The following is a 25421-nucleotide window of genomic DNA, read 5'->3' as shown; positions in this document are numbered from 1 at the left end:
ACCTGGAGATCACAATGCTCCTGCCTCAGCCTTCCAAATGCTGAGGTCACAGACGTGAGCCCCCATTCCTGGATAGTTTTGTTATTCCTTTTAAAAAGCATTTTTAGCAGATAGCTTTGATTTCACAAACATCCCGCTTACTCTGCTACCCACTCAGCATTGCAGAATGTGGGTGCATGTTGGAATGGTGACTCTGAGGGGCAGAGGACCCCAGTATCAGGGAAGGACCTGTCTCCTTACTATACTGTGCTTTCTAAGGTGATTTATCAGCTTGCAGTGTATCCATTTTATAGATTTCAACTTACATTCCTTACATTCCTACTTAATCTTCAACTAACATGGAAATACAATTTTGCAGAATAGCCCTTTCTAGGATGTTCTGATTAATTGAGGACTGATTGTAGCTAACAGAAATGTCACACATGTGATGATCACTTGAAGGTGGAATTCTAAGTGGAGATCTTAGCTTTCCCTCTTCAAATTGCTCTTATCCAAAATGAATTCTGCCCTGCTGCTAACGATTCCAAACAATGTGAAGTCTAAGCATTTTTATGTTTTGGAGCAAGCTAGCCTTCGAGGTTTAAATTTTCTTTGTAGTATTACCACTATTCTGAATGGCTTTTTTTTTTTTTTTCAAAATGCACACTAGTGTGCTGAGCTCACTTAGTCTTAAGTTATATTCAACTCTGCATGGCTGCCTTGTCTCCACCTGTAATTTAAACTGTTAGATGTTTCCAGAAGCCCAGATCACATTTCATTTAGAAGTAGGAGAGTCATATTGCTCCTGTATAGGTGAGGTCTCATATGAGCATGACCTTGTTTGAATTTAATGTTTTATAGCAGTGTTATTTGTTTTTAGTGTTATGGGTAAAACCTGGACCTCATGCATGCTAGACAAAAGCTCTCCCACTGAAACGAAGTTCTACACTCCATCTAAGAGATTGACTTTCACAATGTTCATTCTGCCAGTCACTGAGAACGTGTCAGGCCTTTAACATTGTTTGTTCCATTTTGAGTCTGAAGAGGAAATGAGACAGAGCATGTTGGGTAAGAAATCGGCACATAATCTTAAGAGCCATCAACTGTCCTTTTATACATGCCCAGAAAATCTTTTGCCCCATTATACTGCTCCTTGCCAATAGTTGCAACCTTTGCTCTCTTTGACAATCTCTTAGTAATGTGGGACTTCATCTGTCAGGACAAACAAACTGTCTGGTCTGGGGTTGTGCAGGAAAACCAGTCTCCATAATTGCCCTCAGGGTGTTTGGATTCATCCAAGATGGATGGCACAATTAAAGAGGAACAAGGCTCATTACTTTAGATGACTATTTAAGGCAGCAAGAGATAATTTTCTAGCTAAAAAGTCACTTGAGGGCAGGAACAGTCACTTGATCACTTGTAAGCCTCCTGGAGAGTCCTTGCTTTCAGTAAGTTGGCCGTAAATTAAATTCATTAAATTGAACAGGATATATAGATAGATATAGACAAACATGAACATAGACAGACATAACCATAGCTGTAGCCATAGCCATAGCCAAAGACACAGACACAGACACAGTCAGAGACACAGACACAGACACAGTCACAGTCAGAGACACAGACACAGATGCAGACACAGACACAGACACAGTCAGAGACACAGACACAGACAGAGACACAGACACAGTCAGAGACACAGACACAGACACAGTCACAGTCAGAGACACAGACACAGATGCAGACACAGACACAGACACAGTCAGAGACACAGACACAGACACAGTCACAGTCAGAGACACAGATGCAGACACAGACACAGACACAGTCAGAGACACAGACACAGACAGAGACACAGACACAGACACAGACATACATAGACAGACACAGACACAGACGCAGACACAGACACAGACATACATAGACACAGACACAGACACAGACACAGTCATGCATAGACAAACACAGATAGTTATAGACATAATGTGAGATAATACAAACCACAGTTTTTTCTTTCCACACTGTGATGTTCATAATGTCCTCAAAGTCTCCAGAGAACACCCCTTTCTTACCTCTTCTGGCTGCTCATGGCTCTAACATTCTTTTACATGCCTCACAATGCCAACTCTCTACTTTGGATACCGGTATCATCAGCCGTAGAGTGAGCTACCTCTGGCTACTCAGGTGAGGTTTGATGCCTATTCATGTTTTCTTTGAGCACTCACATCCAAATAGCTGCCGGAATCTCTAGAGCCCTTCCTCTCAATTCTCTTAAATAATTTCCCCATTAATGTCCTATACTCTATTGGAGCTGTTACCTCTCTGAGTGATGGTAATTTATGCCCATTCTAACAAGTCACTCTTGGGTATATATGCCAAAGAAGTTTGCTGATATTCGCTTTTGACTGCATCATCTCCTGACCTCACCTTGGGATCCTCATCCAGTATTCTTTACTTCCCTGGGGCAAGAAGACCATTCATACTCCTCCCACTACCCTACATCCTTACATAAAATCCTCCTCTCAGTTGAGTCCTAAAGTCCTCCCATGAGTCCTCCCTGTGTTCACCCTTCAAAATCCTACAGTTAATGCTACTCAGGGATGTCAATTGTAAGAGGAGAAAGTGGCTCTAACCACCATGAGCAGGATAAGCAAATTTTTTAGAAGGATCCCAAGTAGTATTAAGTAAGACAAGACTCAGAACCAAGCAGGTTAGCAGCTGCTGGAGGGAACTTTCCACCTTGTCTTTCCCTTTCCTAAGGGCACTGTTTACCACAGCAACTATTTACACAACATGTATATGGTATCAGGAAGTGCACCTCATTTACTGATTATTCAAAGGCAGTAAAAGACTGTGTGGAGGCTACATGAGAACTCCATGCCATTTGGTATAGGATACATGAGAATCTGTGGGTTTTGGTACCCCAGTGTGTGAAGAGGTCATGGAAGTAATGATCCATAAATATGTGGGGCAATTATGCTGTGTCCCACAGAATGTCAGTGACCTCAAGTTACAGGCCTGTCAGCAGACCCTGAGGCTCTGAAATCTGACTGGAGGGACATCTACAACATTACCTTACCAAGGTGGAGGTTGGAGCTAGGGTAGAATCTCATTAACATAAATGTGAGTTGCCGGACCTGAAAACTGAATTCATTTGAATATCAGGGCTTCCTTTGGGGAAAAATGAGTGAAGGACCTTGGAGAAGAAACATCTGGATTCCGGACTTCCCATCGATCTAGAGTTCTAGCTTTCTAAGTTTGCTTACAGGTTGGCTGCTACTCAAAAGCTGGGAGAGCAAGGTTTCCTTTTAAAGCTTTCTCAGCCTCTGTACTAAAGAATTCCTGGGCTCTAATAAGCTGCCCGGGGTGCTGAGGAGGCACGGCGGAGGTCAGGTTTCCTCTCCTCCCCCACTAGGAAGTGGTCCCGGCTGGGGGTGGGGGGTGGAGTAAAAAAGTGTCTGGATGGGAAAGTAAATAAATGCTAGGCAAATAAATAAAGAAAATGCCCACAAGCAATTACTGGGAGGAAGTGACATTTTCATGTAAGTCACTTTTCTGACAGAAACCAGGCCTGTTTGGCTGAGAGTGCTGTGGGAAAGCTTGGGGGCGGGGTAGGGAGGTCGCTGTAAGAATCCAACGTACAGCGGGGTGCGGAGACTGCTCGGTCGGTCTCGAGGGCTGGAAGTGGCACCTCATTCTCCCTCGCAGCCCCTCCCGAATGCCCCCAACTCTAATTTAGAGCGGTTCTGGCTTGAAGCCCACGGGGGGGGGGGGGGCTTTCCCTAGGCCTGGCCGGGACTCCCAGGTGGGTCCCCGGCCCCGCCTGCGCCGGGCTGGGCCAGCCCCTGGGCGGCGCCAGGGCAGTCGGGGAGGAGCGCGGTCGGGGAGCGCGCGGAGGCGGGCGCTGCGCTGGAGGGTCGCTGCCACGGAACGCAGGCCTGTGCGCGCGGCCGAGCGGGCGGCGGCTGCGGCCACGGTGGTGGTGGGGAGGGCTCGGCTGCAGGCAGGCTCGGGGCTCCCGGGCCGGCGGGGTCCGCCGGCTCCAATTGCGTCCGCTTGGTGGCGGGAGGAGGGAGCAGTGCAGACAACGAGCGGCATCTGGCGGGCGCAGCGCGGCCGCAGCCCCGGGACTTGCGCTGCTGCCCTCCGGCCTCGGCGTGCACTGTGCAGCGAGGTAAGGCGATGGCGGGGGCTGCAAACTTGGGCTGGTCCGTAGAGTTGGAAGAGAGGGGCGGGCGGGTCGCGGCTGCCCGGGGAGGGCCAGGGAGCGCGTACCCCTGCGCACCCGACTGGTGCCCTCGGCCCCGCCGCGGCCTGGCGTCCCGGGCACCAGCACCTCGGATACACACCTTCCTGTGAGCCATCGCTGGTTCAGCCTCCGGCTGGCATAGGGGGTGGGGCGCCCTCCGCGGGCGGACACCGGGGACCAAGGACCGACAGCCCTCGAGAACGCTAGCAGCCCTGGCTTGCGAGCGGGCGTGGGACCGAACCGCGGCCAGGTCGCTGGGCCGGCGTGCCTAGGAAGAATAGCTTGGGATCTGTAGGACACAGCGCTAGGAAGCGGGAGGCTGCGATGGCCGGGAAGAACTTCCAGTATTTAGAACTATTTGTGATCCGGCACAAAGCTGCTGTCACGTTCCATAAAGGAGGTCCTTGCCTCGGCGGCGCCGGGCGCTTTTGTGCCTCATTCTAGTTGCTGCGCCTGGTCTCGCATTTCCAGGACTTAAGCCTCCTCAGCCAAAGTTTTCCCCAGTTGCTCTGCCCCCTCAGTTTATTCAGGGTGATTTAAGCAAGTGGTTCTGCAAGAATTTGCTGTGTGACTTTTAATGCCCCGATGGCACCTCCCTTTTGAGCACTGTTAGCTTGGCATTGTGTGGAGAGGTTTGGTTTGCAAAACGCTGATATTTATACACAACAACGACTTTCCCAGAAGGTGTGCGCGGGTGGTGGTTAATGGATTGCAGACGTGACGTACAGTAGTATTGCGAACAGCTTGGGGACACAGCTGGGCGCCAAGTGGAGTGGGCCCTGATACCCTAGCACATTCAGGCCGGCAGTTTCCTCCTTAGTTGGCTTTTCTTATTTTGCTAACAGGTTTAAGGCCAACCAGGCCAAGTTTGCGTCTGTGTGTGGGATGAACCTGTCCGAGTTTGGGCTGGAGGTGCACAGGCCTGATCCTTGGTTGACCCAAAAAGAAACAGCTCATTGGTCAGTGGTCATTTATTTAGTTCACCTTCTGTCTTTTATATGGTGTTATTTTAACTAAGCATATTTTATATGTGTTAGAAACGAAAGCATACTTTAAGTTTCTGGTTGCAAGATAAATATAGAAGAGTAATTATTATAGACTGTTTGAATAACCTTTAAAGTGAAAATTTCAATATTAAGGTCTTTGCTTTTTAGATACTACATTTACTTGGGTCCTAAGAGTTATAAATACTCAGATTTTCTCATATGCCCGTTTCCTCATAACTTTTGTACATGGAAACCTTCATAATGGAACCAAATGAAATACACCTTCCCTTTTCTTTCAATTAGTACGTATTAACTATTCAGAATGGTGGGTTTTTGCTTTTTGTTTTGTTTTGTTTTGTTTTGTTTTGTTTTTTAAGACAGGGTTTCTCTGTGTAGCCCTGGCTATCCTGGAACTTGCTCTGTAGAACAGGCTGGCCTTGAACTCTGAGATCTATCTGCTTCTGCCTCCCCAGTACTGGGATTAACATCTTGTGTCCTGTGCCTGTCTTAGAATGGTAGGTTTTATTGTGACAGTTTCAAAAATGCTGTTTTACTTTGGAGTTTGGATTTAAGTTTTGATGTTTATCCTCATTCTTCATGGCCTCTGTCATGTTGAAATGGATGTTGAATAATATGAATTCCATAGTTTCTGTGCCTGAAAGCCATTGACTATGGAGAAAAACTGTTGCCAGGTAGTGTGATCACTGTGTGGCTGAGAGTTTGTCTCTGCAGTCCAGATGTTGGGAGTCTAGTTGCAGGGTGATGGTGTTAGAGGAGAACCTTTAGGAGTTGTTTAGAGTTTGAGTGTGGAGTCCCAGCAAATGGATTTATTCTCTCACGCCTTTGTCCGTTGTGTTATATAACACAGAGAGAGGATGCTGGTTTGTGAACTAGGATGTGGCCACCAGACATGGACTTGTCTTGTGCTTTCAGCCTCTGAACTGAGAAACAACCCAGTCTGCCAGATGGACAGAAAAGGCAGTGGTGAACCTCTGATCATCAGTGGCTCTGGTGCTGATGGTGGTGGCAGGGTTGTAGTTTTGGAAATGATGCCTTGTGGAGACTTGCAAGCAACTTAGAGACTTACAGAAAATGACAGCTCTGCAGTATGGTTACGACAGCCTCCTGAGGTCCCCTTGCTCTCTGTCTCTCTGCCTAAACTGCTGGCTAAGCAAACAGGTTCATGTCCTGGGTGTGCTTAGAACCAGCTCCTCCACGATGGGGGGCAGGGTGTCTTTAGTGTAATAAGTAATGGTTTGTGGCAATGGAAGGAAATGGTAATAAAGTCACTGTGACTGTTGTGGTCTGCCTTCCAGGCACACCCAGAGCAGTTAAGTGAGGATCATTTCTCTTGGCTTTCTTTCTCTCTTATGTTTGAAAGTTAAAGTTGTGCTAGTCTAGGAAACTGGATGACATCTCCCACAGACCTGAGTTAGCTGTTGAGTTGACGCCTGTTCCTCATAATGTCTTTAGAAATGTTGATGTCAACCTTAGCGATTATTACCTGGTGGGACTGTCTTAGTCTGATTTCCATTATAACAATGGGATATCCAAGGCTAGATGCTTTATTAAGAATTAAAGGTCTTTCTTACCTTAAGTCAGGAGGCTGAAAGTCCGAAGTTGGTTGGCTAGCCATTGTAACTAAACACCATGCTAGTGATAGCATGTCAGGTGCTGCCATGTGACTGGGAAGTTACAACGAAAGCCAGGATTGGGAGGAGCCAGGCTTATTGAAAACAACTCAGTGTTGCAGAGCTGATCTCAGACTTCATGAGAATAGTGTGATTCCTTCTGAGGAAAGCACCTCCAATCTCTTTGACCTTTCACTAAAACTACCTTCTAGGCATCCCACTGTCTCCCAACATCTGTTTGAGGACTAGGCTTTTCACATACCAAACCTTTCAATTTATTCAGGCATACTGAATCCAGATGATAGTAAAGACTCTTAGCTGCTTTGAAACCAGAATCCCAGCACTTGGGAGGCAGAGGCAGGTGGATTTCTGAGTTCGAGTCCAGCCTAGTCTACAAAGTGAGTTCCAGGACAGCCCGAACTACACAGAGAAACCCTGTCTTGAAAAACCAAAACCAACCAACCAAACAAACAAAAAACCAGAATCAAATGGTGATTTAATGTAGCAGCCATGTGCTCGATGCTTGTCTGCTGACTGAAGAAGAGGGTGAGCGTTGATGATAAGATATAGTATGGATTATTCTTGCCAGAGCATGGAGTAGCATGTGGTGGTGTATGCAGGGCTGTCATTGCCAGTTAAGGCTGTTAGTGATTCCTGACAGTTAGCTTGTGATGAGTGTGCCTACCCCTAGCCAATTTTGAATAGTGCTTGTAACTTCTCAGCTGCTCTGCATGTTATATATTCCTGTGTGTCTGTTGTATATATAAAATAATATATATTAGTAATTTTTACTGGTGCTGATGTTATTCTGACACCATCAGTATTGATACCTATATTTTGATTTTATATGTTTATATATTATGCATGCATATGTATATGTGTGCAGAGGCCAGAAGAGGGCACAAAGATCCCTCTTCTTTTGTTCTTCATCTTATTCCCTTGAGACAGAATATCTCCCTGAACCTTGAATTTACATTTTCAGCTAGACTGATAGCCAGCAGGTCTTAGTTATTTTCCTGTCAATGCCCCCCACAGCACTGGAGTTACAGGTGTATTGGTTCTTACACAGGTGCTGAGATCCTAACTTGCGTCCTCACAGTTGTGCAGAAAGTACTAATTTTACTGAAAAGCTGCTGTCTTAGGGTTCTCTATTGCTGGGTAAAAACACCATGACAAAAAAAAAAAAAAAAAAAAAGGCAGTTTGGGAAGAAAGGGTTTATTTGTCATTGAGGGAAGTCAAGATAGGAACTCAAGGCAGAAACCTGGAAGCAGGAACTGAAGCAGAGGCTGTGGAGGAACATTTTCAGCCTGCTTTCCTATACAACACAAGGCCATCTGCCCAGGGGTGGTATTTACTTTAGCAGCAGCTTTAATTCTAAAACCCCATGGAAATGAGAGTGGGTGATTGAATCTTAGAGGCTAGTCCCTTTTGTAATAAAATTCAAGGAGATCAGGGGACCTTCAGGGTTTTTGCCCCTCTGCGTCCTGTAGACACTCTTTGATTCACTTTCCCTGTGTTTTTCTGGTCGTCTCTGGCCTTTGGCTTGTATGGAACATTTCATGTCTGTGCTAAACATAACCATCCTTTGACGGACACATCATACTGGACTATGGCCCGACCAGTGTGCTTTGGCTGTGACGGAATGCCATTTCTCAAGTCTGTCAGTGATGATGGTTTTCCTGCTGGTTGCTGGTCTGTCTGCGTCTGCTCTGTGGCAGGTAAACATGAAGGAGATCCTCACTGTGCCGATCGACTTTCAGGTTGAATGTGGGGTCATTGGGAAGAAGGTCAGTCTATCTGCTAGAAGAAAAACATTAGACACCTTTATGAATCTGTTGCTGTACCAGTATAGATGAATTCTTTTACTGGAAATAAAAATACCTCAGCTAAACGGCTTGTCTTGTTTTGCTGATGTGGAATGGGAGTTGGCCGAGTCTCCTTCACTCACAGCCTTGGCCATGGCACCCCGAGACCCGTGGGCTCTAGACACTTCTGCCAACCTGTTACTTAAATGCCCAACATTATAAGCTGTGTTTGGTCTTTAACAAGCAACAGGAGTACACGTTCTTGCCCATGCCTGAACTCCTTACTTAGAGTTTTTGAGAAGAGCAATTATGAACCTGGTACTTTGGGAATCGATGGGTTGAAACGGGCCGTGGTTCTTAGGGAAAACACACCTTTCTCAGACATCTTGGGTGATGTCAGAACTGAATGCCAAGGGCCTGGATCAGGAATGCTTAAGGCCTATTTAGTAGCTAAAGGATACCTTGGGGCTCACTTAGGGCTTGTTTGTTTTTCCATTTTCTGTCAGTGAGGCTTATGTTTTAATTATAAAAGTCACCTAGGTCCAGACCATTAGACAGATCATCTTGTGGTAGACTGAATGATTGCTGGCCAGGCTGTTTTCATGCTAGTCCCAGCTTCTTTTGCTTGTGTCGCCTGCTTACTACCTACCTTCTTTCTCCCGGCCTGGCTTGGCCGAGCTTGTGCTCTCTCTGAAGGCATTCCCTGGTCTTTAGCTGACCTGTATATAGCATTGGGTGTGCCATGCACCCTCCACTTCTCCATCTGCTCTGCCTGGGCATGAAAAGGAGGTACACTTGCATATTTATCCTCACAGGGTCTCCTTAAGGAATATTAGCTTCTCCATGCATTGCTTTCCTCTCTTTCTCGGCCTTCAGTGTTCTTTGGTGGCCTGAGGCACATGCAGCTTGTCTGGGATTGTTCATAGCTTAACTTCAACTCTTATTTATTTATTTATTATTCATTCATTCATTCATTCATTTTTGGGGGGAGGGTTGTTTTTTTGGATTTGGTTTTTCGAGACAGGGTTTCTCTGTGTAGCCCTGGCTGTCCTGGAACTCACTCTGTAGACCAGGCTGGCCTCTAACTCAGAAATCTGCCTGCCTCTGCCTCCCAGAGTGCTGGGATTACAGGTGTGTGCCACCACCGCCCTGCTCCATTCGCTTTTTTATCTGAGGGGTGTCAGTATGTCTGTTCTTAATCCCTTGGCCACCACCTGTTTCCTCCTCATCTTACTGTTTTCCTCCCATACTGAGGATTGAACCTCAGTCTTTACATAAGCCAGGCAAGCACTCTAACACTGAGCTATCCCTGACCTTCTCTTCACTTTTTATGTTGAAACAGTGCCTCACTTTGACTGGGATACCCTTGGATCTAGGTGCTTGTCCCTGAGATCTTGAGTAGCTGTCTTACAGGTGTATTCCACCAGCCTTGTCTCTCAACCCTTCACTTTCTTGAGACTGAGCAGGCACGAACGCTGGGGTCAATCTGCTTCTCTCCAGGGGCTCTAAGGTCACAGTGTTAGTAATAAAGGCCTCAGTGGGATGGTTGCCTCACTGCTTAGTGCCTGATTCCATGTAGCAGTGACACACTGTGACCCTCAATGCTACCCTCTTTTCACAGGCAAGACATGAAGTTTTGGGGATTCTTATTAACAGTTGAATAGGGAACTTGGTATCTCTTAGGGCTAGTTACAGGACAACATGTCTCACCTTTGACTGTGGCTTGCCTTCTTGGTCCTGCTGGGCTTGAGACTTTTAGGATGGGTGGAGTCACAGAGGTGGGAGCCACTGGGGGTCATAGTGATAAGTGCTCTGAGGGCCTGTGTGTGGCTCTCAGGGAGGGAGGGAACAGGTCTGGCAGCCCCTTGCTACGGGCAGGGAAACCTTGAGCTATATAGTCTATAGATACAAGATCTTTGCACATTATAGCCATGATAAACATGAACAGGTAGTTTATTTTTGTCATCTTCTAAACTATAGTAAAATAACTGTTGCATTTACATTGTGTTAGGTTTAAGTCTCTTAGAGCTCATTAAATGTTTTTGTGAGAGGACATGGGTGAGTTTTAAATAAGGGACTGGAGTGTGTGGGTTTTGGAACCTTTGGGGAAGAAATTAATTCCTTAAGTCAGTTGCTCATGGATGAAGGGTGAAAGAATTTGCCTTTTATGGACCGTAGAGACTTGCTGTTCACATTATGTAGACACTGCCCCTCTCATGGTGTGTTTAGCTTCGGACACTGGCTGAGCTGGGCAATACTTGATGTGGGATCTGTGATAGTAGAAGTTCTCAGGAGAGCAGATTTGTGTCCAGCCAGGAGTTGGGTACGGTCTGAGAATGTCATTTAGAGTTTTGAGGAACTAGATGGATGCTTATCTTTCTGGGGACTGAACTCATGGCCCAGATTGCCCCCCTGGGCAGTTCTCACACTTTGAGAAATCCTCACACTATGCCAAACCCAGTTTTCTCATTAAGAAAATGGATGAGCATCTCTGAGGAGGAACAAGTTAAGGGCCATGCTGTGCAGGCCCAGGGCAGCGGCGCCTGCTCTCATTCTTGGGGGCATGGGCTTTAGTGTCTTCACCTTGTTCCTAAATTGACATCTGAAACTGGGAACAAGGTGAAGACACTAAAGCTATTTTAACAGTAGAGCAAGATGCTATTGCCATGTGTTGGACTAGAAGGGAGGCCCAAATCTTCAGGCTAGGAAGCAGAGCTGGCAGGCCGAGCCTCTGTGCCACTGTGTCCCTGTGAGATGTCACAGCTGCTATACTGGAGGGAGATGTGCTTGACTGCAGTTTGTGTGAAAGGAGAAAGCAGAGCTAGGCCTGAGTGACACCCTTGAGTTCACACAGAGCGTGCTTGGTGTGCAGCGTGAAGAGGGCACAGGGCAGCCGTTTCCATCCTGGGATTGAATTCAAGTCTTTAAAACTTTTGCAGCAGTTGCTTTTACCCACTGGATCATCTTTTCAATTCCTAATGCATATTTACTTAGAGCAAGAGTAGCTGGAACTGCCCTTGGCTAAGTAACCCTTCTGCCACCCGCATCCCCTGTGTGGCAGACTGTCCACTGTAGTCTGTACTGATGTGTAGTAGTTCCCTCAGTGGGCGCAGCACTGGCGGGCAGCCTTTACGGGTAAACAATGGCGACTTTTATTCAGCTTGTTCCTCTGAGGATTATGAAATATGCAGGCAGGAGGAAACCCAGCTAATGCACCGTGTAATAGCCCTGCATGCATGTGCTCAGATTTTCTCATGTTCCCTCCATCCCTAGGAAAAGGCTATAAATTAAATCCTCATGTTTGATTTTTTTTTTTTTAAAGGGAAACAGCAGGGTAGCCTGTTCCAGCTTATCCATCATGTCCTGTGACTCAAAGGGAATTCACCAGTGGAATTTTCCAGAAAGTCAAGTCTTTTTTCCCCTGCCTGAATATTGCTGCCTTGTAACAGAAATGTAGACAGATTGGGGGTTTGCAGGATAACACAAAACTCCTTTTCCTGCTGCACTCAGAGAACAGTAGTTTGGGTCTGAATTAGTCAGCATTCTCTCGAGTCACTTATGGAATGTCTCTCTATATTGAGGGAATTTATTGTGATGACTTACAGTATGTAGTCCAACTAACCCAACAATGGTTAGCTGTTAATGGGAACTCCAAGGATCAAGTAGTTGCTCAGTCCCACGAGGCTAGTTGATTCAGCTGGTCTTCTGTAGAAGGAGGTTCCTACAGATGTGCTGGCAAGTAAATGCAAGCAGGTGAAGAGTGAGTCTTCTTCTTCTTATGTCCAATGTAGGTCTTCAGCAGAAGGTGTGGCCAAGATTAAAGGTGTGCAGCATACACCTTGACCTGGGCCTTGCTTTGTCCCAGGTTGACCTTGAACTCAGGGCACAGTCTTCTGGGTTAAAGGCGTGTACTACCTTTCCTGGGGCTAAGCTTTTAATGACCACTATGCCTCAAGATCTCCATGCCAAGATCCAGGTCAGAAATTTGTGTCTTCCAACCTCAAGATCTGGATTACAGCTGAGCCTTCCAATTCTGGATTGTAGTTCATTCCAGATATAGTCAGGTTGACAACCAGGAATAGCCATTACAGGGCCATTTTGTTACTGTCATCTGAGCCTTATGTTAGCTTGGGGGCTGATTTCTTATGTGACCTGTGCCATGCTACTGATGCTCTAAAACTCAGTGATGTAAGTCATGTTGAGTAAGGAAAACCTTGACTTCATAAGTTCTAATAGAAGTTTGCCATCCTGTGTCCCGTGACAGCAGTATTCCTGAGAGTAGAGTTTCAACCTGTCCAGTGGCTATGTCTGGGTTAACCAGGGAGGAGAAGCTACTTGTGTATCTCTCACAGTTTGAAGCAGCCTCTCTAGGCTAATTCTGGTAGTGCTGGCTTTGTGTAAGGAAAGGGGCATGCATGTTCAATTCCAATGTATGTGTTTCTACTGGGTACTCAAAGCAATGAGAAAAGTGCCAGACATTCCTGCTTGCCTTTTCTAGTACTATGGTGTAGGGTTAAGGAGTATGCTCATGAACTAGTTTTCAGGTCTTTAGAATGTAGATTAGTGTCTTTCTCTTGTACCATTATATACTCTGATAATCACTATCATTTAAGTCAAATATGTTTATAGATCCCACAGTTCTGATTGCTTCCCACAACAGAGTCTGGCATTTCAAAAGAATGGAAAAAAAGTTTGTTCTTTTGGAGGAACTGTGTGTCTGCTTGCTCAGGCCTGCTGTTCAGCTGCTATCTCAGGTCCTGAGTGTTTGCAAGTCACTGGTGATTTTGGTGTTTGCCATTTCAACATTTTTACAATGTGCAGAAATCATGCAATCTAAATTTCAGCCCCAGGACACATGGGTGAGGCTAGGAGCTTGTGGATGCCACCAGTGCCTCAGGATGTCTTTTGAAGCAGGCAGTAATTGTATGTAGTGCTACTTGGCTCCTGGAGTGGCGGTAGTCTTTGAATCCATTTGGAAAAAGGCGGAGTTGGATAATGAACCTCAGTGGGAGATATTATTTCTTGAGATTTCTGTGGACACAAGAGAAAGTAATCCTGGTGTTTGTCATGTAGGTAAGCATGAAAGAAATCACTGCCATTCAAAAGGATAGAGTTGAAACTGTCTCATCGAGAAGACAGCCAAGAAAAAAAGTCATAGTTACGTGTTTCCTTGTGAGTTCTCAGAACCCAGATGTGCCCACATGCTGGCTTAGACTCCAGATGAGCCCACAGGCTGATTTAGAACCCAGATGTGCTCACAGGCTAGGTTAGAATCCAGATGTGCCCAGAGGCTAGGTTAGAACCCAGATGTGCCCACATGCTGGCCTAGACTCCAGATGAGCCCACAGGCTGATTTAGAACCCAGATGTGCTCACAGGCTAGGTTAGAATCCAGATGTGCCCAGAGGCTGGAGTTCCTCATACACACAGGAGAGCAGCTACTTCTTCCGGTGAGTGGAAACCGTGTTACTTGTGTCTGCGCAGGTGCCTGTGAGTCCTGTGCTGCTCTCCATGTGGGCATGTTTGCTTTTGTCCTTTGTAAGGCTAGTCTAGGAGAGCTCTACTGCACACAAATGTCACTCTGCATCTTAGCTGGAGGCTGGATGCCAGATCCATAATTCTTAGTAAGTGCTATGTCTGTTTTTATCTGGTGTGCTGAAGCAAATAAATATTACAGTTGGTGTGGTGCTGCATTTTTGGTTCAGATGAATTCTTAAACTGGGCTATCCTTATCCTTCCTACATTTGTCTATAGGCATAAATATATACACTTGAGACCTGCAAATGTGTGTCCACTCATGCCTGTTTTCCTATTCTTCCTCATTTGTCTTCTGCCTTGCTTTCCTCTTCGAATGTCCCCTCTAGTGCACTTCTCTCTGTTGTTAGTTAATCCATTCACCCAGCCAGCCCTTTATTGATTTCTTCTTGTTTGGGGCACTGTGATTGGTGTTGTAGACAGAACAGTCCATTATTAGCACCCAGCGCAGAAATAATGACAAATGTAGCACCGTCTGTAAGACAGGTGCCACTTGTTGGAGTCTGCAGGACCTGAGCACTAGTGTGAATGGTTTTCTAAATACAGGCCCCTTTGTTTGGGCACAGTCAGTGCCAAAACAGGATAGGTCTCTGTTGGAGCCTTTGCCTCAGCCTTAGACTTGGCCCTGGTCTTCTCTTGGGTCCTTGTCTGTTCCTCCCTGTGTGTGATCTATCAAGCCAGCCCCCAGCTTAGCCTTGCCCATATATTCATGAACAAGAATGAAGACAAACCACAGGCCATGGGAATTTGACCTAAAATCTTTTGGTAAAATGTTGAGAGGTGTCAGTTCATGGAGACTTGGCAATGCTCCATGTCTGCCTGTGGTGGCTGTGGCCTGATTTCCCTCCTGTTTGATTTGGAGTTCTGGTTCCTATCTATCATTGCTATGTTCATGGCTCTTTCTTTTGTGGACTTGGCCTCCCTCACACCATGCTCCTGGATTCCTTCCTTTCTTCCTGCTGCGGCCCAGATGCCTCTGACCATTTTCACCTCCATCCTCGAGGTATAGCCTGGCCTTGAGCATATCTTACATCTCTGCTATCTGTGGTTCAGTCCCTTGTTTCTATTATTGGGAATGCCAATACCATCCTTTAAAATTGTGAAGTGTTGATGCATGACCAGCCTCAGCAGCTCAGAGACTCGTGGTAGGAAGGTGTTTTATCTGAACTCCTCCGTCGTCCTGCTCTGGGCTGATGCAGCAGGGACACAAGGCAGCTGTTCTCTGCCTTATGCTCAGCCCCGAGTTACTTGATTCTCTCTCATCTTGGATGATTTTTTTCCTTGTCAAACTGAACAAAACTAGCTTACCAGAGCGTAAAGCACAGACCCAGTTCTATTGAGCTTGCATTTAGAGCCTCTGCAGAATCCTTTACCAGTGAATGCAGTGGACCAAAATGTTAGAGTCCTCAAAACTCACCACATGGAGGAGGTGAGTGGCTTTATATGTAGATGGGGCCTTTTTGGCAAAAGTTAAATAGTGAAGCTCAGATATTGAGATTAGAGCCTTTCAGAAGTCATACTAACTAGGCATGGTGGTGCAAGCCTGTAATCCTGGCACTTTTGGAACTAAGGCTGGTAGATTTTTGAGTTCTAGGCTAGTTAGAGCTATATAGTGAGAGCCTGCCTTAAATAAAACATTGTGGAGTAGAGTGTTGATCTTTGCTGCTGTACCATGTAAGGATACTGGAAAAGGCCACCATGAACCAGGATGAGAAAAAAAAAAAAACAAACAAAAAAAAAAACAAAACCACCAGGAGCTGCCTGCAGCCTGACCCTGGACTTGCAGACTCTATACAAACCTGAGCTAGGAATGCCTTTTGTTTAAGGTCTGTCACTTTTTATAGAGCCTTAGATGTGTAAAGCATTGAGCCCTGCTTGAGTTTTGCTGTGGTGCAGATGTCATTTTAGGAGTTGCTGGGGGTACTAGTAAGTTTACCCACAAAGGTGTCCCTATGGGCTAGACTTCTTCATGCCAGGGAGCAAAACTCTGCTCCCTTTCCCTGATGTTATCGAGGAGGTTGGATTGGAAGGCTAATAAGGCCATCGGTTTTGTTTTAATTTTGATCTGCGTTTATGTTGTAAGCTGAACTCATTCTAATCAAATCATACATGCAGACCCCTGATACACACCATTCCAGGGTCTGTTGGAACAAATGTACCTGGGTTTTTCTGCTGGTTCTTTATTCTCCCACTTTTCCTGTCCTCCATCTGCCACTAGGCCTGACACAGCTGGGACGCACTCTTTTCTGAGGCTCTTCTTGCTTCTAGGATGAAGAAGTGATGACTGGAGCTTTGGAAGTTTCTAAAGTTATCTGAATTACTGGAAAGTGCGGGGTGGGCGGAAGAGTGAGGCAGTTCTTCATAATGTGTGTCTTTTAATTGGTTATGCAAATTGGAAACAAAAGCTAGAAAATGTAGACACTGTAGCTGTCATTGGTTGATTTAAACGACACCCACCACCCCAAAACTCACCCATAAAACATTCTTTGGTGGGACAAAGCCCACTGTGAAAAGTAAGGCCAAAGGTCATGGAAGGGGAGTGTATCAGTCACAGTTGAAACTCCTCTGGGTTGATTACAGATGCTTTTCGATTTATGGTGTTGCTTCTCAGTCAGCCCATCCTAAGTTGAAGTTGAGAGACTATGTAATTTAAATTTAATTAACACATCTGCCATACTGAATATCTTAGTGTACATTTTCTTAAATGAGCTAATAACTCTTGCACTATTGGACCGACCTGTCTAGCAGAAAGCTAGTTTTATTGTGTTGAACATCTCATGGAATTTATTAAATTTATATTTTAAATTATAATTTAACTGCCATGTCTGAAATAATTCTGGCAATAGTGTCCTAGTTTGGGGGTTTCCCTAGGTGATGACCATTGTCCATCCTCCCCAGGGTCCTATTGCATATTGCTAGTTTAGGGAAAGCTCTATATCTGAAGTTTGGTTTCTATTCAGTGCATATTGCTTTTCTTACAGGAGTTGTTAGATCACAGAGGAACCCTGGTAACCCTAAGTGGCTGGGGTCAGACACCATCCTTAGTAGGCCACTTGGACACATTAGAAGTAGTAAAAAAAGCAGAGAAAGAGTTATTCAGTGGCCACATTGGTAAAAGGAACACATAAAGAGAGATGGAAATCCCCGAGTCTATCTTGAGGGCCTGATACAAGAAGGTTTAGATAGGAATACACTTCAAGAGGTATGTGTAGTTAAGCAGTCTTCACCAAGGCACAGTTTTGCCCACCATTGCCAGGGCTCCTGGTTTGTCTTATAAAGTTGTCAGAACAATGAAACCTCCTGGGACAGGAGTTCTCTCCTGGATGGTTGGCAGGGAGCTTCACTGCCCACTTCCTGCAGAAATTCCAGTTTCTTGGAATCTGTGGTGTCAATAGTTGATAGCTAAAAGACTAACTTTAATTTCTCTCTTTAATGTATCATACCTCCTGTCAGTACGGTCACTTTTACCACATCCAAAGGTCAAAGTCATTATGCTGAGCTGGAATTGTTGGTGCTTGTAATTATTACAGGGACAGATTTTGCTGGGTTTACTGTTATCTTCAATCCCCTTTGACAAGTTGTGTAAGCACTAGAGATCTTAAAGAATGTCCTACATGTCTGCATCTGGGTGCCGTGCCAACATGGCACCATGCTTTACAGCTACTGGATGCTGCAGTTGGCCTGTAGAGCTTACTGGTCTCCCTCAAGTGCTTCCTCCTGGGGTTTTCTGTTTCATTGTTTGTTTTCTTTCAATGCTATTTATCCACTTCTAGTTTCACTCCCTGTCTTTATTCTTAAATTAACTTGGCCACCAGCCACTGTAATTGAATGCTCTGGGCTTTAAATTGAAAGCCATCTGTACTAATTCTGTTGTTTATGACGAGATTATCATGGGCAGGAAAGGAAATCTTTGATTTTCTCGTTCATGCCAGTGAGTGTTTGTTTATTCCAGTTACACTCATTGTTTTAGAATTCTAAATGGATACAGACCCTTTGTTATTAGAATATGTTATGAATTATTATTACAATAATATCTCAGGTGACTAAGAAGGACTTTAGCTCTGGCTTCTTCTACCTCTGGACAGTGAGAGGCCAGGTGTCTCCCAAACATTCATGTAAGGAGAAAGCCTTGTTTCTTTGGGTAAGGGAGTTCTTTTCATCTGAGAAAATATCGAGTCTTAATGTTGGCAATGATTTTCTTGCAAGATGAAGTCCTAACAGGAGCAGTAAGATGTGGTGAGAGTCAACTAGTGGCATGAAACATGAGATAAGGGTCGCAGTTTGCCTGTGAGGACTCACCTTGTAGTTTGAGATTCTCTCTCTCTTTTTTTTTTTTAATTAATTTTTTTTATTGAGTATCTTCTTCATTTACATTGCCAATGGTAAAACCTTTCTCAATTTTCCCCCTCCCAAAAGCCCAAAGATTCCCTACCCCTCCTCCCACCCCCTGCCTCCATGTATATGCCTCTCTACCCGACACATTCCCACCTCTCCACCCCCCAGTCCGTTTCCTTTGTTGGGGCTTCTATTGAGTCTTTACCTGACCAAAGACCACTCTTCCCACTGATGCCCAACAAGGCCTTCTTCTGCCGCATTTTTGGCTGGAACCATGTATACCCCTTGGTTGATGGTTCAGTCCCTGAGAGTCTTGGGGTGTCTGAAGTCATTCTTCTTCCCATGGGGCTGTAAACCCCTTCAGCTCCTCCAGACCACCCTCCAGATCCTCCATTGGAGACCCCAAGCCCAGTCCAATAGTTGGTTGCTAGTTTCTGCCTCTGTATTTGTAGGGCTCTGGCAGGTCCCCTCTGGAGGCAGCCATGGCATGCTCCTTTTGGTACACGCTTCTTGTCGTAGTGTTGGGGTTTGGTGACTGTTTATAGGATGAATCCCCAGGTAGGGCAGTCTGGGTGGCCTTTACTTGGGATTCTCAAAGATGGTTTTCTCTAAATAATACCCATCCACCTACCTTCCTTCTTTCCTTCCTTCCTTCTTTCCTTCTTTCCTTCTTTCCTTCTTTCCTTGTTTCCTTGTTTCCTTCTTTCCTTCTTTCCTTCCTTCTTTCCTTCTTTCCTTCCTTCCTTCTTTCCTTCTTTCCTTCCTTCCTTCCTTCCTTCCTTCCTACCTTCCTTCCTTCCTTCCTTCCTTCCTTCCTTCCTTCCTTCCTTCCTTCCTTCATTCCTTCCTTCCCATTGTCATCTTCCTTCTTCTTGTTCTCTTCCTCCTTTTAACATATACTTCTCAGTTAATTTTGTGTGTGTATGTGTGTCCGTGTGCTGTGTTGTGCACAGGACGGTTTGAGGACAGACAACTTGCAGCTGTCAGTTCTCTCTTTACACCACATAGGTTCCGGGTCCTGGGGTCTTCAGGTCTGGTGGCAGCACGTTTGCCCATGAGCCCACCTCACCAGCTTGTACAGAAGGTCTTCTACAAACACTGTCTGCTGACCGCATACTTACATTTAGTGTTGGGAGTGGTCCCTGGTAATTTGTATTTTTGAAATCTCCCTAGGTGATAGAGGAGCTGAAATGCCATAGCACTGCTTTCCTCTCATACACAGACGTGCAGAGTGCAGGCACAGTCCTTAACAGAAGTCTACAGTGAGCGTGAGCCATGCCTTCGCCTTGGAGGAGAGGAGGGCATGAATGAGGGAAGGACCGTGATGGTCTTGCATTTCTTCTGCTAGGGAGCAGAGTCTACTTCTTTTTCACATTCTAACATTCTGACTGCCTCCCTTGCTAGACTGCTGATTCTTTTTTTGTAGGACAGGAAGGATTAAACGTTGATTTGTGAGTCCCAGATACAGTAAACCATTTCTTCTTTCTTAAAGCTCATTGTAGACATGAGAATGTGGGCCTGACAGTGACATTTAAGGAACTGTTCTTGAGAGAGACTTTGGAACACACACACACACACACACACACACACACACACACACACACAGAGAGCCCTAAGCCCTACACTCAATGTCTCAAATTCCTCCCCTCAGGGCTCAGAGAGCCTTGTTGAAGAGGCAGCTAATCCTAACCCTAAACTTGAGTATAAGAGCCAGACAGCATGGAACACCACAAGGCCCTCTAAATCAACAGGATCAGCACACATGCACTCACAGAGACTAAGGCAGCATGCACCGGGCGGACTTGCATGGGTGGTCCCCAGATGGAGTCTTAGGGCTGAAAGGAGAAGTAGATTCAAGCTCCTCTTCTTAACCCAGCAGCAATCTCCAGCAGTTAGCAAAATAGATTCCCAAAGAAAATTTGGTTTTCTCTAAGGGAATCTCACTGGGGAAACAAATTATTCTTAATTATAGGGTGGATACCCAGCAGTAGACGCCAACAGAAAACAAAAGGACCTCAGCGGCACATTGGGAGGTTCCCCATCTCATAGTGCACTGTTAGGGCTTTTTTTTTTTTAAATCTTACTTTTCTGATGTCTTAGTTTTTGTTTTCTCTTATTTTATGTTATTGTTATCCCTTAGAACAGTGGCTCTTAACCTTTCTCATGCTGCAACTCTTTACTACAGTTCGTCAGGCTGTGGTGATCCCCCAACCATAAAATTATTTTTTGTTGCTACTTCATAACTGTAATTTTGCTACTGCTATGAATCATAATGTAAACATCTGATATTCATGATGGTCTCAGGCAACTATGAAAGGGTCGTCAGCACCCCCTGGAGTCTTAGCCCACAGCTTGAGAACCACTGCCTTCAAAGCTTGTTTTCTAATTTTCTTTTTTTAAACATATATTTATTATTATTATTATTATTATTATTATTATATGTAAGTACATTGTAGCTGTCTTTAGACAAACCAGAAGAGGGCGTCAGATCTCATTATAGATGGTTGTAAGCCACCATGTGGTTGCTGGGATTTGAACTCAGGACCTTCGGAAGAGCAGTCAGTGCTCTAAACCACTGAGCCATCTTGAAGGGGATCCAAGTAGGAGGCAGGAAGGGAGGAACTAGAAGGAAGAGGGAGGGGAACCATCATCAAGATATGTCATGTAGAAGAAAGAAAATATTTTCAATAAAAGGAAAAGAAAAGGAATTTAGGCAATAAAGCCATTAAGGAAGGAAGGAAAAGGAAAGGAAAGGGAAGGAAAGGGAAGGAAAGGAGTTGGTTGTCCATGCTGTAGAATTCCTTGCCTGGATGGCTGTGCCGGGCCTTCTGAACTTCTGCAGCTTGTGTAATTGCTCTCTACATATTTTTAGGTCACCTTGCATGACTGATTCAGAGCAGGGGCTGGTGAGTATCACATACTCAGTATCACAGGCTGGCAGGGTTAGGCCTTGGCACTGTGAGAGCTAGAGAGCCTCTGCTTCCCTCCACACTCCTGAGGGGAACCGCAAACGTAGTCTCTGTTTTCCTGAGAAATAAGACAGGTTGTGCTCCTCAGCTGATCAAGCCATTCATAGGACATGCGAGTGACTCCTTATCTGTCTTCGTCTCAGGGCGAACTATACAACACCTGGGCTCCAGCCTCTGCTCTCAGCACACCCAGGGAGAAGGATGCAGAGGATGCAGTGGATGCTGGGCTCTGCCTCCTCCTTGAAGGCCAGCAGATGCCAAGAAGAAACACCTGACTGGAGTGTTGACTTCTGAGGTGTGTCAGAAGAAGGTGTGGGCTAGTCAGCTAGTGCCCCACATGGCTGCCCACTTGTTCCTGTGACCACAGGACTGGATTTTAAAAGTCACCTCATTTCAGTCTCTTTTTATCAACCCTAGATAGAACCCTCTCAGGCCATGCTTTTGGCATTTGAACTTGGTAAGAATTAGATAGTAAGAGTTTGTGGTACTTGAGGGTTTTTCTAGCCACAGCTCAGGAAGCTTTGGGGCTCTGGAATTATAAGTGGATGTATATTGGCTAATGTGACTGAAAGAGCAGTTAGTGTACAGGGGAGCCACCCTGACTGGAGTGGCCTGGGCTCCACCACTTCTGCACCTTCATTTTCTTTTCCCTTTTCTTCTTCTTCTTTTTTTTCTTTCTTAAAGGCTGTTGCTGTCTAGAGACACCAGAAGAGGGCATCAGATCTCATTACAGATGGTTGTGAACCACCATGTGGTTGCTGGGAATTGAACTCTGGACTTCTGGAAAAACAGTCAGTGCTCCTAACTGCTGAGCCATCTCTCCAGCCCCTTCATTTTCTTGTTTGTTAAATGAAGACCTTGGAGCTGAAGCTCTTTAATCCTTCCCTTCAGGGTTCAAACTCAGGAAGTGACGTCATTGAAATGGGTCGTTCTTCTCCTACCCCAAAGGTTGTCAGCTCATGGTTTCTACTTACTTGAAAGAAGGCCTGTCCTGAGTGAAGCTTCTGCTTGGTCTTATGGGCAGGCAGGAGCAAAGGGTAGATAGTGCTTAAAAACAGTCCAGAGAATGCCCCTGTCCTAGCACATCTGTACCAGCTGTGGTCCCGTGGCTGGTCCTTGCTTCTGGTCCTTTGGCTGTCCTTAATATTTCTTTATTCCTGCACACAGAAGCTTGTTGTATGTTCCTACTGTGCACTGACAGGTTTCCTAAAGCAACCTTTTCTACAGTAAGGAACTTTCTGGTTGACCTGTTGTAATACAATTGATTGGGGTAACTGATCTGATTTGGGCTTTAATTTTCCCATTCCGTAATTTAGGCAAAACTGAATTGAACTGGCATCATTCTTCTTACAACCTTTGAACTATGGGTGTCCTTTGATCCTTATAAAACATGACTGGGTTGTTACTGATAGTGTGCTTTTCTGGGACACTAAATGATTGTGTATCAGCTATGTATACTATGAGAATAAAGTCTCAGGACTCATTGTTCTATCTTTAGTGAGGGGAGTTTAGATTACGAGGCCTTGAGAAGCCTTCATGGCTTGTCCTTATCCTGGTAAACTGACTCTACAAAGCCAGCGAAGGCACAATGTGCTATGGCTTCGCACAGACTCACCTGAGACCTTCCCTAGTGTCTTCCCAGGCCCAGTCATGCCTTAGGCCTTTACAGCTACAGGTGGCTGAGATCGTGGAAGCTCTAGGTTCCTGGTTTAACCTCACCATCAGCTGTGACTCTGCTCTAGGTTGGTTTTGTTCTGCTGGTCTTTGGTTGTAGAAAGTGGTTTGCAGCCTGGTGAAGTTTTTTGTTTGGTTGGTTTTGGTTTTTTTAAGCCCTTTAGGCTGTCACAATATATGGTGACTTTGACTCTTGAGATTTCTGGCTTATTAGTATCTCATCTAGCATTAGTTTTGAAAGTTGAATCCTGGAACAAATCTCCCAGTGTCAGCAATTACCAGTTATGGCTAGCATTACTTAGTTTTCTTTCTTTTGTAATCTCTGCATGTAATTTTTAAAGGGAATTCAGATGCCAATTCATGTCATCTGTAAATATTTTGATATTTCAGTAATAATTTTCTCTACCGTCTTCAAAGATGTATGTATAGTTCAAATCAAGATGCAAATAGAAGCCATTGATTTTAATTGAATGTCCCATTGATTTTTTTAGTACAATTTTCCAGGCAGGGCTCATTGATTTATTTTGAGAAATTTATTCTTTGGCTTTCCCATAGGCTGGCATTTGCTCACTGGTTTTTCTTAGAAACTGTTGACCAGATCTAAAGCTCATCTAAGCTGATCTGAGTGGTTATCAATCATGACTATATCTTCCAGTGTGTGAGGAGTGTATGTGTGTGTGGTCTGTGCCTATGTAAGTGGCCCCTATAGATAGCCTGGGTGACAGGGCCTGCATTCATGGTGATGTGGTCCTTCCATATTTGCTACTCAGAATTGGAGGATAATGAACATACAGATACCCAGGAAAGTCTTGTACTTGGCTTAAAAAATTTCAGTTTATGATTGTGGCTTTACAGTGCCTCCTGTCATGTCTGCTTTTTGGAGGACAGTCTTCCAGATAGTATTGGACTGACTCTTGGCTTTAGGGTAGTACAAAAGTGACACACAGTCAGGAGAAACTGTACTTTGACTACTGAATGTGAACTCTTGTGGGACTTTTTGTGGAGAACCAGGTGTGCATTGTGTTGAGGTGCTAGGTGGGGTGTGCTGTGGTGGTATGGTGATTACATTTTTAACTTGAAGTATGTGTATTTTATAGGGGGCTTATTTGCAGTATAACCTCAAATAAAAAGAGAATCAGAAATTATGAAGAGATACTTCTGAAGTATTTTCATCCATTGAGGTTGACCCCTGTTCAGAGTGCCCAGTTTTGGCCAGTGAGAGCTGCAAGGTAGCAATGGCTCTAAAGTTACCTTAGTCGCAGGTAAGTGGGCCTGAGGCCTCCAGATGGAGCCCACCTCATACAAAGGCTGCAGTCCTCAAAAGAGCAATGGTGGGGTAGAATTCTAAACTAGAATTTGGAACCACATTGGGAATTGAGGCTCTTGTTGCCCCTGTTTGGCCATTGTGGCCTTTTCAGCTGACAAAGGACTTTTAAAAACTTGTTTTTTGTTTTGAAATATATTATAAATTCATTTGACATTTCTAATTCAAAATTAAAATTATAAATTCTTAGTTTTATATTTGTATGTGCTTCCTCTTGGAGATAGTAACTAGGTATGTTTACGTGATTACTTCTTGGGTTGATAATTACATTTCATTTATACATACTACATATAAATGTTTCAAGTAGCTATCAATGTTACTGCTAACAAGTGAGTACCAAAAATAGCTGAAAATACTTTTGTATTTATGATTTATCTCACTAGGGAGCATGGCCAGATTATTGTCTTCCAAGTTATTCAGAATGATGTCTCTGTATTTATGCTACCAACTCAACGTCTAATTTATTTATTTCATTCTGCTTTTAGATTTCAGACATTCACCCAGTCATTATGTTCACTGTGTGGTTCCAAAGCCAAACAAGGTGTTTTCAGAGAGCTTTCATGTACTATAGCAAACAGCCATCTTTATCGGTGGGCTCTTTATCGGTGTATGTGTGTGTGTGTGTGTGTGTGTGTGTGTGTGTGTGTGCACATTTTCTGCTGATGTGTACGCAGTTGGGTGTATGGTGTTAACCTATACTCACTCAAGACTTTTGTGTGATTCTCTAGGCATTGTATTTTAACAGCTGTACACACGCACACACACACACACACACACACACACACACACAAATTAACTCTTAAGTTAGAAGGAAGTTAAACTAGATTCTAGGAAGATGTGCATAGGACACATCCATAGCTCTTTTTTCTGTAAGGGACCTGAGCCACTCTGTCCTCTCTCCTAGAACCAATGCTGAGGTGGCTCATTGTTGTGAAGA

At 44.9% G+C, this 25421-nt stretch overlaps 1 protein-coding gene across 1 annotated transcript in view; it reads left to right on the top strand.

Moving 5' to 3' along the window:
- Positions 1 to 25421, top strand: part of LOC127688027 (uncharacterized) — an 83546-nt gene that overhangs the window by 10548 nt on the left and 47577 nt on the right. Inside the window, exon 2 of the mRNA XM_052186768.1 lies at positions 3763 to 4150. Coding sequence (XP_052042728.1) covers positions 3763 to 4150 — 388 coding nt within the window. The remainder of the gene's footprint in view (positions 1 to 3762; positions 4151 to 25421) is intronic.

The sequence above is a fragment of the Apodemus sylvaticus genome, chromosome 6 (genome assembly GCF_947179515.1).
Source record: "Apodemus sylvaticus chromosome 6, mApoSyl1.1, whole genome shotgun sequence".
Classification (NCBI taxonomy): Eukaryota; Metazoa; Chordata; class Mammalia; order Rodentia; family Muridae; genus Apodemus; species Apodemus sylvaticus.
This window is presented reverse-complemented; position numbering and strand designations above follow the sequence as displayed.